At 33.8% G+C, this 19,113-nt stretch overlaps 1 protein-coding gene across 1 annotated transcript in view; it reads left to right on the top strand.

The window, feature by feature from the left end:
- LOC127956974 (transmembrane protein 178B-like) overlaps positions 1 to 19,113 on the top strand; it is an 84,905-nt gene that overhangs the window by 35,117 nt on the left and 30,675 nt on the right. Inside the window, exon 3 of the mRNA XM_052555309.1 lies at positions 8,562 to 8,675. Coding sequence (XP_052411269.1) covers positions 8,562 to 8,675 — 114 coding nt within the window. The remainder of the gene's footprint in view (positions 1 to 8,561; positions 8,676 to 19,113) is intronic.

Raw genomic sequence — 19,113 nt, 5'->3', positions numbered from 1 at the left:
TTGTTAGAAGATTGTGCACTGAATGTGCCGCTTAGCTTGCACAGAAACTGCAATAAAAATAATTAACAAAATGGAAATTAACTTGAATGTACACAGCCATTAGCACTGTGCTTCCCAACTAAAAAATAATAAAGCCACACATGCATTATATCAGCCAATGCTCCCTGGGGCAAAGGGAATAAAAAAACAGATTGTATGATGACAGGAATCTTTGATGTCCATATGCATGTGGGTGACTGCACAGAGTGGAGTGGAGCAGAATCTTGACTCATAGACAGAGTTATGCCAAAAGCCTCTCTCAGTCTTTATCACCAGCCTTTATCTTCATCATAAGGACAGAGACCACCATGAGGCACATTTATAATTAGATTGTGGAGTGTCAGGTCAAACACTATGAGTCAGCTAGATGATAATGCCGCTCTGGGACTGTTAGCGTCAAGAATGGCTTACTCCAGCTTTGATAAAGTACTCATATCATGCCTTCTGTTCAGCTTTTGCTATGTCATAAAGGTCTGCACAAGCACAATGTCTTAAGAATTGCATGATTTTTTAAAACACCATATAATTAGAGGAAATAAAACGTAACTACTAGTGGGGAAAATTTTTAAAATGCAAAAAAATTAATTATTTAAATAGCCTATTAGATGGACTGAATTATTAAACCCAGGATTGACTATCATTGCAATTATGTTTCTAAAGACTGGTTGGAAATTGTGTTAATCACAGTTATTATATTTTGAATTTAAAAAACTTTTGTATATCTTGCCGAATAGCTAGTGTTTTCTCTTTTCTGTTGTATCTGTTCTCATAAAGGTTATATTGCTCACTGGAGTTTATAAGAAAATATTTTATGTACAACTAGTCTAGAACAATATTTACTGTGAAAAGTGCTCAATAAATTATTTTGAAAATAAATCTGATTAGTCAGATTCTGCAGTCCAATATTTTTGTAAAGTGATCAGTGAACAACGCCTCCCGCAGCAATCTACGGTTTCTTTTTTCTCACATCTCACATAAGTAGCTGGTCAGTGTTGCTAAAATAAAATAAAACGAAACAAAATAGTTGAATATGTCATAATATAATTATTTCATATACATAATTTACTTAAGTGGTAAGTAGCTGTTCATTTATTATGAAATAAAATTTAATATTACATTTAAATTAAAATATAAACTAAGTGTTGAATTTATAATAAAAAATAAATGATTAAATAACATAACAAATATACAAATATTTCAGCCTGCAAAGGAGAGTTCTACAGAGATCCAGAGTTTTTAAATATATAAATTAATTTTCCTCTTCAGGTTTATATACATTACTTTGGTAGAGGGTTGGAAACTTAATCCAAACAACTGTTTCCTTATAATATTTTTCAAATGGTCTTGTAGCTTCACTACACTGACAGTACATAATCCAATGAATTAATATTTGGCATCAATTACATGAAATATATATATATGCCTTTATATTTAAGGAAGGGGATTTGAGATTTCAGGATTCATGAAGCATCATGATTTTTGAAAAGCATTTGTTTAGTGTATCAGCGAACAAGGGAAGATCACATAGGCTATCATTAGAAAGAAACACAAAATCTATCTGTCATTCTTCTGTGAAGCAGCTTCAGCAGTGTACTTGACTCAAACACTACGACAACAGGAAAAGAGAAATGACTAATGCTCGCCACTGAACAAAGGGTATAGCAGCACATGGCAGCAGTGTTTATGATTAATGGAAATAAATATGAAAAGCATCACATCAGCCCCGGCACCTGATCGCTCTCGCCTCCACAACTGCGTTACTGCTTAGCAAACAACTACATCACTGGAACAGATATAGCCCTCGCTTCTGTACAGTCCTGCCGGAGTCAGTGGCAATGACAGCAAATATCTCCTGACAGAGAGGTCAGCATTAATCCAGCGCTACACTTTGACATGCCTTTTTCTTTGGCTTTGTATAAAACATTTGGCCTGACCTCTAATAAAGTGGTCTTTAATTCTTGCACTGCCCTACATGTTAAGGGGATGTACAATTACTTGAAGTCCATCAAAAGTTTATATAAATGTATTACACAGATCTGTGGAATACTTGATTCTGATTGGTCAAATGTTGCTTTATGCAGTCAATATTTTTATTGTTTACTTATTTATTTATTTTGTAGTGATTGCTAAAGTAAAGGAGGAATTCATAGTCTCTCTCATCTCACATAAATCAATCACTATTGCTAGACAAAAACAAATTAAAATAGTTTTAAATAAATGTAAATACAATTTAAAAATAAATTAACTTAATATATTATTTATAGAAAAACACTAAGATAAATGTCAAAGATATCAATTTTTTTTTACAAATATTTACAGAATTTGCTCTAATAATATATTATAATAAAATAAGTTGAAGCAGTCTTGAATATGCAAATAAAATAAAAAATAATAAAATAAAACAATGATATAAAAATAAATGAATGAACTGCAACATCTGAGACACCATGTAATTAAAGGAAAGAAAACCAAACCACTTGAGTGAAAACTGTTAAAATGTGAAAATTATATCCAATATATTTTTACTGAATTTGCCATAATTACAATTATAATTCATTATAATATAAAGAAATTTAAGCAGTCTTGAATATGTAAATAACACATTTAATTTCTTAGTTAAATATAAAACTTAGTTTTGGTTCGTAAAATGTTGCATTTTATGGTCGAATATTTTTGCATAGTGACTGCTTAAGTCTTCCTAAATAATAAATTCATGCACTTTATGTAATGATTTGGGTAGTAGCCAGCCATTACTGCAAATAAATTATCTTGAATATTTATGAAAAATAAAAAAATAAACAATTTTGTTAATTTTATAGCCTCCAAGGGGGATATCTACAAGGATCCAGAGTTATTAAATATATAAAGAATTGTGTTAATTATAAGACATGGTTGTGTTGTTTACTGTTGCGATTCTTATTATTTTAAAATGACCCGTTAGAGGATATTAACTTCTGCTCTTATAATACCTCAGAATTAACGTGTTACATTAATCTCTCTGTGCCACTTTCAAATTGGTATATTTCGCAGAGTGAGGAGGAGATAAATATTAAACCGACAACAGTGGTGACTTTGCATATACGTCAGTGCTATTATGGTACAGTACACCACATAACATTGATCCAGATTACATGTAATGAGGACACTGGACACATATCATTGACCCAGGCCAAGTCAGAAATCAGAATATAGTATTTGTAATCTGTGACTTTATTGACATACAGTCCTTCCTCAAGTTGAGCAGAGCTGCTGTTGTCGATATAGGTTTTTCTCAGAAAGGTTTCACTCATTACTAGGCCAGTGGAGGGGAAAGGTGAAGCGAAGGGCTCAAGAATCATTGACAAAGACATTGGCAAACATTCCAGAGAATCCAGAAGAACTTCAAAGATGAGGTTCAAGGGTGATTAATTTTGTGTCAGGGCCTTCGCACCTCGGTTGGCAATGTGTGGAATGTGTCGCAAATGGATTATTTAGAACGCACTTATTTATTTATTTGGAAATTCGGCTGAGCAGACACATTAGCTGCGGATAATGGGAGTGATTAATCCTGGAGTAAACAGCTGAAAATGCCCTTGCGGGGGAAAAAAAGTCATCAAATTCAACCTTCAGAAAAAAAAAAAAAAAATGAAATATCAAATGCACTTTCCCACTCTGTGATAGTTAAAGCAAAGTAAGACAGGCTGGAGATTCATAAATAAGTAAAAGACTCTTCCAGTCTGCCAAATCCCTGTCTGCAGACTTTAGATTAGTACAATGAGCAGAAAAGCAGACAGCACAGGAGAGTCTGCCAAAGAAATAGTACTTGCTGAGTCTCTCTTTATATATATATGTACACATGGATGCCTTTTGCCTTCAGACCTGTCTTAATCAGAGATTTTGGTCCATATTTACATGAAAGCATCAAGGCAGGACGGATCCATGCTTTCGTGTTATTTAAGTCAAATTCTGCCCCTATGTCTCATCAGAAACCAGACTCATCAGACCAGGCAACCTTAATCCAGTGTTCTACTGTTCAATTTTAGTGAGCCCATGGCAAATTGTAGCCTCAGTTTCCTGTTTTTAGCTGACTGGAGTGGTCCCTGGTGTGGTCTTCTGTTGCTGTAGCCCATCTGTTTCAAGGTTCGCCATGTTGTATGTTCAGAGATGCTCTTCTGTATGCCTCGGTTGTAACAAGTTGTTGTTTGTTGAGTTACTCTTTTCTATCAGTTTGAACTAGTCTGTCCATTCTCTTCTGACCTCTGGCATCAACAATGCATTTTCACCCACAGAACTGCCACTCACTGAATATTTTTATCTTTTTCAGACCATTCTCTGTAAACCCTAGATGGTTGCACAAAAAAAATTGCAGTAGATCAGCAGTTTCTGAAATAAGTCCGGATGTGAACTTCAACTCATGCTTCATGGCTAAATGCTATAGATATTAATAATACTATTATTTATTTATTTATTTATAGAATTTAGCTTATATGTATATACTATATATATATATGTATATACTGTGTATATATATATATATATATATATATATATATATATATATATATATATATATATATATATATATATATATTTAATATTTATTTATGTAGGCCTGCTGAATGTTAAATAGATCCAATACATGTTCATTAGAATATATAACAATGCAGCAATAAAATGCTAGTATAATATAATGGAGGTTATTTTGAACTTTGCTCATTTAAGCCATGATCAAAATACTATATATTTTGATGGCAAGATATATATTAGGGATGAACCAATAGCATCTTTTGGCACTGATACTGATTTTAACAGACACTTATTGGCCGTTTCCGATACCAATATTTGTCACTTCCACTTTTGTTTTTGTATACATTTTAATATTTTTTGCAAGTTTAAATATGTATGAGATCTCCTTTACTAAGGTGGTACTCTTATTTTGACTGTTTTTTTTTTTTTTTTTTTTTGTAGTCTACGGAGCTATATGGGTAATGAAAGGACGCAGTTCTTCGGATTTAAAGTTTGTCAGTTTATTAAGCACCCCCCGGAAAGGCATGAGATCTGTAAATATTTGTTTACTGTTAGTTGTAATAAGTGTTTTGTGTAATTCGCTGTATGCTGATGATGATGATGCAACTGAGAGAAAGAGTTTAATGTGCACTTCTTGTGCTGTGTTTTGTTTAGCTCTTATGGTGATTTTTTTGGAGTGAAAAAGGATGCAATAAACTTAATAAAACATCAGTAAAGTTTGGGTCATCATTCATATGAGGTCCACTTATGAAAGTTACAAAAGATATTTAGTCAGGAATAGTGTGCAGTCTTTTCTCTTTTGTTATTTGATTAGCATTAACGTGCAGACAGCAGCTCTAGGATTATAAAACAGACATTATACAGCTCAGTCCCTTCATGCATTTAATTAATAAACCATCAGTTTGTTATATCAGCCTTGTTCCTTATATAGCTGATATGCCAATGTAAATTTAGGAAAAATCAGCCGATAAATATCAGCGGCCATCCCTAATAATAATAACAATAATAATAATAATAATAATAATAATAATAATAATAATAATAATAATATAATATAATAATATATATAAAAGAAAGGAGACAGCAAGTACTCTTTGATAAGCAAGAGGAAAAAATTTAATCAAACAGGCTGTCAAAAAAAAAAAAAAAAAAACGCACTCAAAAATGACCAAAAACAGTCCTTGTGCTAACAGCACAAGACATCAAGGGAAGCCAATTGACCTTTTATTGACTGGCTCGTATCAGGACTGCAGAAAATCCTGGGAGTGTAGCTGTAAATAGATATTTTATGCCAGTTAAGCCATAAAAAAACAACTTGACAAGCATTGCAATGTTAAAACGATATGAAAGTCAATGTCCCTAACTGAACTGAACATCTTTATATTTGAGTCATACATTCAAACTAAACAAAGTGCCATGGTCCCAGTGACACTTAAATACCTGTGATTCCTTTAGCTTTCTTTGGCATATTTAAAATCTATTCAACTCTCCCAGGCATTGCTGGCCATCAAAAAATCTATACCCAGGAACACTGCTGTCTGGTCAGCCTGGAAGAAAGATGGTTTTAGTTTACACTCGGTCGCTGACCCGATCGGCTTCTGCTCTGCAGGGATACGCAGGGCCAAGAACAATCTATCTTACAAGCTAGTGTAAGAGGAGAAGTTTGTAGAGTTACTTGTTAAACTCAGCGTGAGACATGTTTGATGATGAAATTTGTTACTTGCTGGTACTTGTGTACCAGCTAAACTTGCAGAGAATACAAGCAGTTGAAAGGAATTGAATAGCAGATACTGTAAAATCCAAAAAGTTTAAATATTGTGGCACTACACAAAGAAAATGTTTCCATAATTTATTTCAAATGAATGTACATGTGAGTAGAGCTGCAAGCAGCAATGACGGGCCCAAGCCATGAGCGCAATCATCACCCTAGTGGCATTAGGAATGCTGAAGTTTGATAAAAAACAAGACAATATATGCAAAAGTTGTTAAGCACTTCCTCTTTCTTATTTTTCTTCATAAATGCATCACCCCTCCACAGCCAAACCATCCAAGATATAAAAATTTGCAATTTAGCATGCCCTATGTCTTGTGATCATGTTGCGCAAGTTAGGTGACAACTGGATGAAAACCCTAGGAGTATGGCAAATTCCACAGCAAGCCTTTTTTCACAAAAGCATATTAAGGTTCCCAAAAAGTCCAGTCAGTTGAAAAAAAAATCCCTAGGAAAACAATAAGGCCCTACACCCCTAGTGGCTTGGGCCCTAATTAGTAGAATTTAATATTGTACATTAATAATTATATTGTAATATCTATCTATCTATCTATCTATCTATCTATCTATCTATCTATCTATCTATCTATCTATCTATCTATCTATCTATCTATCTATCTATCTATCTATCTACCTAGCTACTGTATAATAGTTATTAAGATGTTAAGTTAGGTTTAGGAATGTGGTAGGATTAATGGATCTAAAAGAAAGTCACGCAGAATAAGGAATGAATATGTGCTTTGTAAGTATTAAAATAAATCCTAGTAATATGCATGCTAATAAGCAACTAATTAATGAGAACTGGACCCTAAGCTAAAGAATTACCATGTGTACACACACATTTTTGTAAAGTAAATCTGGTTACAGTCACACTAGTAAAGATCCACTGCTATCGCATCCATTTTCAACTTGTGTAATGATTTGGTACTCAATATGACACTAGACCTTCCCTTGGTAACACAACAGAGATTTTAGCTGGTCTAGTTGTTCCTGGAAGAAAGAGATAATGGAAGACAGAGTCGAGCATTGGGACTATAATTCTCTTTTCTGGATGATATAGGCTGCCATTTTCTATCTGCAGAGTTTCATAATCAACAGGAAATGATATCCTGGACAATAGTGCAAGCTGGAATGATTGCTGGCATGTACCCGTTAGGACTCAGAAATATGTATCATTATCTTTGTCAGCCATTTTTCACTGCTGATCAGTTAATGTGCATGAGCTCTGAAGACACATGAGCACATCATTCCTGTCTAAAGGGGAGGATGTGTGCAAGCCTCATTCTAAAGGCCATATCATTCACAAACGCACTTCACAGTGCTCCCAAATTAAATCATTTCAGACACTATGTGACATATCTCATTCCCCAAAGCTTGAGAGATATGCTGTGCAAGTCAACCAGAAAGCCTCAAAGTACACTGTAGAAAAAGGATTTCAAATGTGACAGGTTACAGGAAACCGCCGTTTGATTAGAAACAAAGAGAAACACAATCACACTACTTTGTAAATGTTGAAAAAGCCTCCTGGGATGCTAAAAATGAGACCTTTTCTTTCTCAAAGAGAATGAAAGAAGGAAATCGAAGGTGTGAAGATTTGTATTCTGATCGTGCTAAATACAGTGAAGTGAAAATCAGGAGCGTGTTGTGCAATACATGCCTAAAAAATGTTTCTCTATTTAAATCAAGACTATTGTTGTACTTGTCAGTACAATATACTGATGGATCATTACATTTCTTAGCATTATAGACATAATTCACTTGAAAGTATAGTTCACCCAAAAATTCAAATATACTGAAAATATTTAATATTGCCATCCAAATGACAAATATATATCAGTATTTTGATATATGGGATAACAAGGGATGGCGTTTTTCATTGAAGGACGCATTAATCTTGTATTTCGGCCAGAAGCAATTGTTTAAATTCTAAATTTGTTTCTTTCAAATACTTAGCTTTTCACTTCACGAGAGGTTAACTGATGGATTGGAGTCATGCTGATTATTTGTGGATTACATACTGTGCATTTATCAGCTGTTTGTCTCTCATTCTGATGGTACCCATTCACCGCAGAGGATTCATTGGTTAGCAAGTGATATAATGCTAAATTTTGAATGGACTTGGATGATCTGAGGGCATGAAAACCACTAGCAAATTTTCACTTTTGGGTGAATTATTCCTTTAACTTTTTATTATAAACATGTTTCTGGGATTATAGTAAACAGTTTTTTCCTTTTCTACTTGCAGGGTCCATTGCAAGATGCTCCTATATCAAGTACCACTACTCCTCGGCTGCAATACCCAAGAATCTCTCTTACAACATCACCAAGACCATTCGTCAGGATGAGTGGCACTCTCTGCGTGAGTAACTTTCCTTGCTTTAAATAACTAATGGATTAATATCTTAAACTGCCATGCTAGCTTGACTAAGTTACATTTATACGAATCAGTGTATATTTTAACCTTTAGTGCTGAGACAAGCACTTTGTAAACTGTACAAACAGTAATCATGTCTGACCTAGTGATCTCATTTACTCAGACATATTACTTGCCGATATCTAGTCAAAACCAGATATGGAAGTTGGAGTGCAACATGTTGTAGTTTGATTAAATTATTTTGGGCAAGCTCTCAGTAGACCAAAAGATGAGGTGATTTGTTGTTGGTTTGTGGAAGGTGGAAGGAGGAAGTAGGGTACATATCTCAAAGTCAGATGTACCTTGTTGACCCACTTTTGCTTGGTTTCCACCCTCCCCATATAAAAAGGAAATTATGAAGATGCTTATAGAGAAGTGGTGGAAAAAATGGGCGAATACAGAGTATTAGTGCGCAACCTGACCCACAAAAATCTGAGCAAAACTGGAAAGCCCATTATTCACACATTTTTACACATGCCTCCTCTTGAGGTTTTATTAAATGTGCTATATATATCATTTATAAATAAATTTTGCTGATGAAAATAAAATACAGTGAACATATTTCAAATATAATTTACATGTTACATGCATTAAATGCAATGCATTGTAATTTTTTAGGCATTTACTTTCGTTTTATTTAGCAGTTGGTTTACTCCAGTCTTCAGTGTCATATGATGCTTCAGAAATGACTGTAATATACTGATTTGGTGAAGAAAGTTAAAAACAATGGAATGCATTTAAAATAGAGATATTTTGTAAAATTATAATGTCTTCGCTTTCAATTTTGATACATTTAGATTAGTTTACATTAGTGTTTTTGCTGAATAAAAGCAATTTACAGTTTAGCTTGGGGAACAAATTCCCATTAAAAACAGGACTGAGGAAGCATGCAATACATCAAGGTTGTCTAAATATGGCTCTTTGGTGTGAAGCTTCTCCTTTCTGGCTGACGTCCACAGTTGTGACACTGGTTTTCACTACAGTTTGCAAAATTTACACTGAGTGGGGAGCGTGTAAATCTACACAAAAGGCCTTCTCCTTGGAGGGTATTGGCTTGTTTGAAACCCTCTTAAGGGATGAGATTGTGGTTTGGAGCTGCTCGTGGACAGAAGAAAGAGCAGGATTCAGCATGCCCTTAAACTGTCATGTGGTCACACTTCAATGCGATGCGGAGATCAGCCTCTGTCAGGTGACTGAAGAGACACCTCTCCTTTAACCCCAAAACCCACCAGAATCTACACCTCCATCTCTCTTTTTCCTCGTTTTCCAAAGCTTCAACGTGGAGGACTATGAAAGCAGAGATGCATAAATGACACTGCAAGAAAGAGACAGCTCTCAGTGCAGTCAAGTGCAACAGATGAAAGATTTCTTTGGTACCCAACATTTCTTGCGGTTTCTATTTTGTGCACAGTATCTGGTTCAAGTGAACCCGTAATCCTGTAATTCACTTTTTGATATCAAAGTTTGACCCCTGACCCCAGCAAGAAATCTTGCTGATGGAGTTACAGTTTATGTTATGAGTTATGAGCCATAATATAACTAATAAATAGCTGATGTTTCTATTTCCTCCAAATGAACTGAAAATAAAATACTAAAAGACAAAATCAGTTGTGTTAATTTTGAATAAATTAATATATGCTACAGTTCAAAAGTCTGGGGTTAGTTAGATTTTTATTTATTTTAATTATTTATTTTATTTTAACTTTTGTTCAACATGGCAGCATTAATTTGATCAAAAATAAAAATGAAAAACATTAACATTGTGAAATATTTTTATGCTTTATAATAACAACTGTTGATAATGTATTAATGTATTTTCAAATGTAATTTACCACTGTGATGATCACATGTTGCTCAAGACAGAGACATTTCCTATTATTATCAAATTTTAAAACAGTTGTGCTGCTTAATGTTTTCATTAAATATAGGAAAAGTTTTTCCAGAATTCATGAGAAAGTAAAAACTTTTTTATTTGAAATGTCTCTTTAAAGATGTAAAATCATGTAATTTTGTCATTTTTGACCAACTTAATGCATCCTTACTGAAGAAAAATATTAAAATTTGACTGGCCAGTGGCCACAAACTTTACATACACCTTGTATACTATATAATAATAATAATCGGTAATCAATGTTTAAATTAAAGGAAATAAGGATGCATAATTAAATATCCAATAAAGAGACACCTAATATCAACTGATCACTAATACGATCTAATATATTGTGTATCTCTAGTTAAAATACTTCTCATACACAGCCTGAGCCTAGATTAAAACATGATCACATGGTATTTAGTGTGTCTGTTATTTGATCCAAGAATTCTGACCTAAACTGTAAGGAAAGACACGGAAGGGTCAATTTCTCGGTTAAGGTCAGGCTGAGATGTTTAATGAGAGAACCTTAAATGTAAACAGAAAAAAAGAATTAACTATAGACATGGCATTTAAGGCTTTGATTCCATTGAGTGCCATATTGATCTCATGAGAGGTCAAGAACTCTCCATTAGTGGACATTGAGAAGTAAATTACTCTAGTACTGTCTGGGAAATGGGTCTGAACCTGGGTAACACTGCCAAAAAAGGCTCAAAAGGAATTCTTAGATGTCTCAACCGGCCACTGGTGAAGGCGTGAGATCAAAGCTTGTGTTTTGTTGTGATGTCTAGAATCAACAGAACAGGAAACGCTCAAGAGTCATGGCAGCTTGTATTGTTTTTGTTTGCGTCTCGCTTGGATGAGAACTGAGACCTGACATTTCATAAAGTGTGTGAAATTGAACAAAGCGAGGTTAGAACATTTCCTGCGCTCTCATAAAGCTTATCTGCTCGCGAGTGACATCAGCAAGACTTCAGAAGGCTGTGGGATATACACAACACTCATTTGTACTTGTCAGTCAACACACCAGGAAACTGACTATACCAGCAAGAAAGTCACAAAAGACGACGCAACTTCTATTATATGGAATATGAAAGCAAAAGTTTTGACTCAGCCGAAGCCAAAATCACTTGTTTTAGCCATGGACGGCACATTCAGCTCAAAACTGAAAATGCTTTTTGCGTTTTGGCTTTGGATGAAGATGGCTTGGTTCAGTAACTTTAGCAGCTTAGGGATTTTGTAAGATCAAAAGGAAGCACCAAAAATGAGCAGCAGGAAGCTGTCAATGAACATGACAGGAAATAATCTGCCGTGATGCGTAAAGGTGCCCAAAGAGGCGAATTATGATCTTGGTTTCCAAATCCTCCAGATCTCGGTGCACTCAACTCAGAAACTGCTTAGTGCTTCAGAGACCAAAGAGAGTCAAGCATTGGATTTAAAAAGCCAAAAAAAAAGTAGAAGAAGAAAAAAATCAGAAGGATTTTATAGAACTAGTCAATTATTATGGTTAGATCATTAAATATATTCATGTAAACCAATCAATTACATGATATACTTAATATGATGTTTAATTAAATTAATTGCAATTAAACACACATCATGCAAATAATCACGTCAATAATTGATTTTAATTACATGAGTACATTTATGTATTCATTAAAAGGTTTTAAATGAGATTTAAATATCAATCAACTAATCACATATCAATATTTTTTAATTAAATTAAAATGTAAAAAGTATTCATGTATTTAAAATATGTATATACCGATTTAATTTAATTCAATGAATCACATCAATACTTTTAAACAAAAACGAAAACATGAATCAAAATATTATTGTAGTTGAATTAATACATTAATTTAAACACAATAAGTCACATCACATAATCACATAAATCAGATCAAATTTTATTTAATTTAAAAAACATTAATAAAAAAAAAAATCAAATTTATTAAATGAAACGCAGTCTATATATTGATATTGCAGTTCATTTTAATAAATAATAATAATAATAAAATCATATATATTGGTATCATTAGCTGAAAAAAGCCCCAAATGAAGATTAAACAATGGCATTATATTATAGTGGCAAAAGTGTTTTAAAACTTGACAGCTCATACTACTTTAAAAGGACAGTTCACCCAAAATCTCATGTTTTTCCAAATCCGTAAGACCATTGTTCATCTTCGGAACACAAATTAAGATATTTTCAATGAAATCTAAAAAAGTTTTTTGACCCTGCATAGCAACACAACTGACGTGTTCAAGGCCCAGAAAGGCAGTATGGACATCATTAAAATGATCCATGTGACATCAGTGGTTCAACCTTAATTTTATGAAGCTTAAAAAGTAGTTTTTGTGTGCAAATAAAACAAAAATAAATTTATTAAGCAATTTCTTCTCTTCCGTGTCAGTCTTCAGGGCCTAAAAAGCTCTCAGATTTCATCAAAAATATCTTAACAAAGGTCTTAAGGGTTTGGAGTGGCATGAGGGTGAGTAATTAATGACAGAATTTTAATTTTGGGGTGAATTATCCTTTTAAAGTTACATATTTTACTGAAGTTGTTTCTTAAGCAAAACGTTTGTTTGATAGCTTGATGAATTTTGTCTTGGGACCCTGCTAAAAACAGGACCTGTAATGACATAATAACATCCTAAGCGGTAATTTAGTCTTTACCCCAGAGTGGGATACGCAGAGGAAATGAATTAAGTGTAATTAACTGTCACTTCTGTAATCAGACACTATTAAGGTGGGATGGAGCAATTTGTATCATCTCTGTACTCACATTTAAACTGCTTGAGCATTAACCTTCATTGTGTTTATTGCACTAAATGGACGTTGAATGTGACCACGACACAGCGTTCAATCTCTGTACACTACTGATGTATAAGATAAGATCTCATCTCTAGATAAGACATTTCCATGTGTCTAGGCAATAATATATGGAAATTGGAAAAGGTGTCACCGTGCACTATCTGGGTCTGACATGAACAAGGACGCCATTACAGGAACAGAGGGAGCAGTTGAGAAATCTCTCAACTGCGATTTGGCATTTTGACATCCATGATCATTATATTTTCTTTCAAAAGCTGAGAGACCTTTTCCTCCGTTGTAGGTGAGCCATCAATAGCCAATCTGACATTAAGAGACTCTGAGCTTTTGTTGACCTCTTTCATTCAGCAGTCAAGGAGCTAAGATACACTAAATGATGGTATATGTAATTGCATGTTGACAGAGCAGAGGGTGAAGCAGAATTTGTGACATATATCACTTCTGTAGTGTGCTGTAAACATAAAAAAAGTGGAGCAGGACTTTTTGTCCATCAGGGTCATTGGAAATATGTACCTGTGGTGACATTTCTGTAAAATGAAGTGCACTGCTTTTTGCACGTTTTTTTACAACAAAGTGAAACGTTCAGGGAATGGAAATTGTCAGTTTTATGTAAAATTGTACATATTTGGGCTGTTGAGTATTAAATGTCTGGCGAGTGGTGCTAAAAGGGTTAATGCGCGCATTTAAAAATACAGAACCACCCACACTAAACCCTACTGTAATCCTAACCGATAGTCTTAACAAATGCAAACTTGAGATAAAAATGCATTTGCTAAAGCACCCAAGCCATTTTAACTTGCTTGTATAAGTCTTTGAGCTCTTTAATTGTGACTTTACGCTTCGTATCACAATTGCAATGCTGTTCCGAGGGAGCTACTTAGCAAGTTTACTATGTTAGAAAAGCCATACATATGGAACTGGTGATGTGATGTAAACATCAAAAAGCATTAGTTTACAAATCATGTGCTACAGGAGGTCAGGACATAGTATTGTGCAAGAACCTATGCCAAAACAAATATTTCTTCTTTGATAATCTCCCATGTATTCATAATTTGTGTGATGTTTTACTGTCTCAAGCGTTCATTTGACCTGGAAACATATTTCCAGTGTGCCTGGGTTGAGATTTTTTTATTTTGGTACATGAAACATAATTGTAAAGGTTGTAGAATGAGAATTGGTTTCCTAATTCCACCTGAAACAAAATAAATCCTAAATGAGAATAAGAAGTCCATTAGTAGTGCAAATGTCACCTTGCAAACTTGAAGATGTGTTTTATGGATGAAAACAGACACGTGAGAAAAGCGGTAAATAAATGTGGCATTATCAGGCACCAAACATCCCGTCGTACTATTCACATTATTCAAAGCTTTATTTACAACCATAATCCTCTCTGTACCAGATAACCTTGTCTGCATAAACACGTGTAAAGACCTTGGTCATTTTGGAGTTGTTTATAGAAACCTGAACAATGCAGTTTATTTTTATCACCAACAAGACAAAACTGCCGCCTAAAAATTAACAATTCAGCTGAGATATCCACAAGCCCATTTATGTAATATGAGTTTGTTAATCCCTTTGCTATTAATTACAAACTGCGAGTTCTTTGTCCTGGCAGTTTATAGATTGCACCATTTTGACTCGCAATTATCCACACTCACGCACCACATCCTCAACAGACAACTGAATGGCAGAACGCGTCGCATCAACACCCCATTTCTAGATGATTGATGGGTAATACGATCAACAGACTGTAAATGAACAGGAAAATATAAAATATAACAAGAACAAAGCTTAGAGCACTACTGTAGATCAATGGACTTTACACATTATGCTCACGGGGCATTTCAGATTAGGCAGAGTTCCCTGTGGGTTTGGCTGTGACCGCCACATCCAGAAGGGCTGTAATCTGTCAGACGGCCGCCTAGTGATTAGTCTACGGATGGCCGAGTGGAAGTTGCCCATTGGCCACAAATCAGCGGCTTACTTTGATCTCAGAATTCAGATGGAGAGAAAACTGCCATACTATTGCAATTGCTGTTTACACTTGCTGTGCCAAAATATTGTGTAGAATCAGATCAATAACATGGTTTAAAAACAGAGAATAATCTCCATACTTACGTATAGGTAATAAGCTTGTACTGCCCAAAAAAATCATCATGCAATTTATAAAAAAAAATAACAAATACAGAATTTCTAACCTAAATAGTAGCATTAAAAATGGCACACTTCACCATTAAAACTCTCTATGCACTAAGCTTGCATAACGTATACAATGGTTGCATGTTCCAGACATCCAAAGCTACTGTCTTTTTCAGTGAAAAAAATTTGGCCAGATTACTGTATATTCTGATAAATTGGGCTCTTTTGTTTCCTCTTCAGTCATACAGAGGCAACTGAATCACTCTCTGGCTGCTCTAAACTGTAGCGTTTAGTAGTTGCAGATTAAATTAGGCCATGAATTCATCACAAAGGCCTATGGCACAAAAATCGTGACAAGATAAAAACATGGTCACACTGCAGGCCGTGTCTGTTTCTTTTTTGCAGAGTAGGAGTAGGCTGTCAAGGTCAAGAATCTGAACGCCGCACAGTGTCTTGGTGGCAATGCGTTTCTTTTGCAACATCATGCTTTTCAACTCAAATGCAAACAAAAGATGTATCCTTGAGGTTCTCATTCCTTCAACAATACATCCCCATGGTGGGGTTACAGTAGTGGTCTAGATAAAGAAAATGATTTTTAACAGTAATATTTAAAACTTGATAGACTTGCCATGAGATTTGAGATGATATGACCTTCTGTGTAAGCCACAAGTTAGTGTTTCAATTTGCCATGAAATGGTAAGACATGTTTTATGTTATTCGGAAAAGCCCATTGGCTTTAGGTCCTTTACATCATAGTCATAATCAAGGGAGATTTTTTGAACATTTGATTGGACAAAAAAGTCTGAGGTGCAGGATGAGTCATCAATATTTTTTTGTCCATTTCCAAGACGACAAAGATTATTTAAAAACTAAGTGTCAATATTTTAAAAGTATGTTTTGGACTAATCAATTGTATATGCTTTTGTTGCACCCTTTTGTTCACGCTAGTTCCACTTACTTTAACTTTTAAAATAATCACGTTAATAGCAGAATGTGTTATGAAATCCACCAATGACGCTATACAGAAAATTCCAGCAATCAGAGAGTTGCAGCAAACAAACTGGGCCAAGAGATCTTAAACCCCACCAATTTCAGTGAAGCACTGCAAATTATACAATCAAGCCAGTCTCAATATACTCTCAAAATACTTAAATATTAAACAACAAACTTAAAATATTGTTTCTATAGATACAACTAAAAACTTTCAATTATTAGCTTTATATGTTATATTCCATCGATTTAATTCGAGTATGTCATTCACAATGGAATTGTAGTTATTTTCCTCATTAAAGCCTTTGAGTACTTAGTCTTGTACCTTTGTCCAATTTTCAAATAATCTTTTGCTTAAACATTTTTTTTTACAATGTCATAATTATCCTTGTAGTTGATGGTCTGTGTGGTTTAGTTCATGGCTTATAATGCTTTAACAAAGGCTTTTTAAAAAAACCCTATGTGAAAAATGGATCAGCCAATCACTGTTTCCACAGAAGCAACAACTACTAAGCACCACTGAGTGATGTAATCAAATGCATTTACCACACTCTCAAAAAATAAAAAAACTTTTATTTTATATATTGCATTGTATAGTATATCCTTGATTATATACAGATAACAAAAAACCACACAAAAACGATCAATGACGTTTTAAATTGATTGCCATTCATAAGTCATTAGCTCATAAAAGCTTGTTGTTTTCTTCTTCTTCAGATTTGGAAATACTTTTTTAGATTTAAATCAAATGCTGTAATATTGCAATTCATCTCACAGCTGGTTGGTGTGGTTGTGGTACTCCTGGTGGAATGATAAAAATGAATGGGAAAAATACATCCGGAACAAATACCACTGTAAATTGGGTGATCACTGTTAAACTCTACTGGCTCTACATCTGCTATGATGTCCTTAACTGATCCAGGAACCGTCTCTGAATCCCTCTTGTTCTACAGGGAGAACTTCCTGTCCCCTAGGTTAGCACACACAGGAGAACAGAGAACCGTAGCCAATTAAAAAAGGGGAGGGATGGGTGAGGACATTATAACTGAGCATGTATATGCCTTCTCTGTCCCACAAGAGAACAGCCTCTGGCTTTGTTGCTGTAGGTGATGGCATCCATAGAGACTTTCCTGGATTAGTTGAACTGCTGGACTGGAGCTGCAGCTCTCAGTTCATTAAGCGCTTCACTGGGAGAAATTTAATGACAAACGCTCTAATAGTCCTTCCATAACTGACGCAGTGGAAAGCAAGGGATGTATCGAGCACTTCAGAGGCCTAAGATTATGTTTTTCTCCATAAAAATAGGTGTGCACGTACACAGCATTAATGGCTTGATTAAAATCCATTCACATCTTTCACTGCATTTCAACATTATTTTCCCAAATTGGTTGTACTTTGAATTTAAGCACATGGCATTTTGGTAAAATTAATTCAGATTTTTATTTTTTAAGTGAATCTTGTGAAAAACACAGTGTGAAAAGTTGAATTCAGAAAACTGAAATGCGAATTTCATAACTCATTAGTTTTTGGGCTTAGTAACGTCCAGCTTTTGCTTTAATGACAACCACACTCAAGATTACTTTTTTTTTTTCTGTTGTGTCATTATGTTTCTTTTACATTTTTTCACTTTTGGAAATCTTAAAACAAAACCAGGTTTATATTTCAAATCTTGAATTTCAGTGGAGGCTTTTTACATTACACTAAATGCATTTATAAAAAGATAAATACTAAAAAAGTAATAATTGTGTATTTGTAGTATATTTAAAAAAAAAAAGTTGCTTAAATAAGTCAAAGTTTTAATAATACATTTAATCACAAAATAATGTTATAAAATGTATAATAAATAATAAATAGTATAATATGCATAATATATTGTATAATATAATAATAAATAGATAAATAAATTGTGTCCAATTTTTTATGTCCTGGTCATCTCACTCCCACATCAAAATAATTTTCATTAGATTTTTCATTCTGTACAGATTAAACTTTTGTTTAGTACTATTAAGATTAGTTTTGCATGACATTTCATGACAATTATATCAATTTTCCTTCCAAATTCTCATCATTTTAAGGTAATACATACATAAATATTCCAGTGGAATAAGAAATACTATTGTAATTTGTTTTTTATTTCCATTTTTAACTGGAATTACTGCAATGATCAAAAACAGTAACTATTAAATGCTTAATTGTCATAAAAATCTAAAATCTAATCTTAATATATATATATATATATATATATATATATATATATATATATATATATATATATATATATATATATATATATATATATATATATATATATAAAATATATAAAACGTAATGGTTGCTTTCCGTAAAAATGTACTTTTGATTTTGAGGAAAAATATGTTCTTGACAGTTTTTCTCAGATATATCCTTCTCATTTTTGTAGCCATTCTTACTCCAAGGACCAAATACATCAAGTAAAGAAACAAAGGCTGAAAGTACAGAACATTCAAAAGAGCTGCTTGTTAAACAGAAAGCAGTGATTGAAAAAGGCGTTTCACCAAATCAGCGTGCTTGGC

The sequence above is a fragment of the Carassius gibelio genome, chromosome B4 (assembly GCF_023724105.1).
Source record: "Carassius gibelio isolate Cgi1373 ecotype wild population from Czech Republic chromosome B4, carGib1.2-hapl.c, whole genome shotgun sequence".
In the NCBI taxonomy this organism is placed as follows: Eukaryota; Metazoa; Chordata; class Actinopteri; order Cypriniformes; family Cyprinidae; genus Carassius; species Carassius gibelio.
Note: the sequence above shows the minus strand (reverse complement) of the source record. Positions and strands in the feature narration are given on the sequence as shown.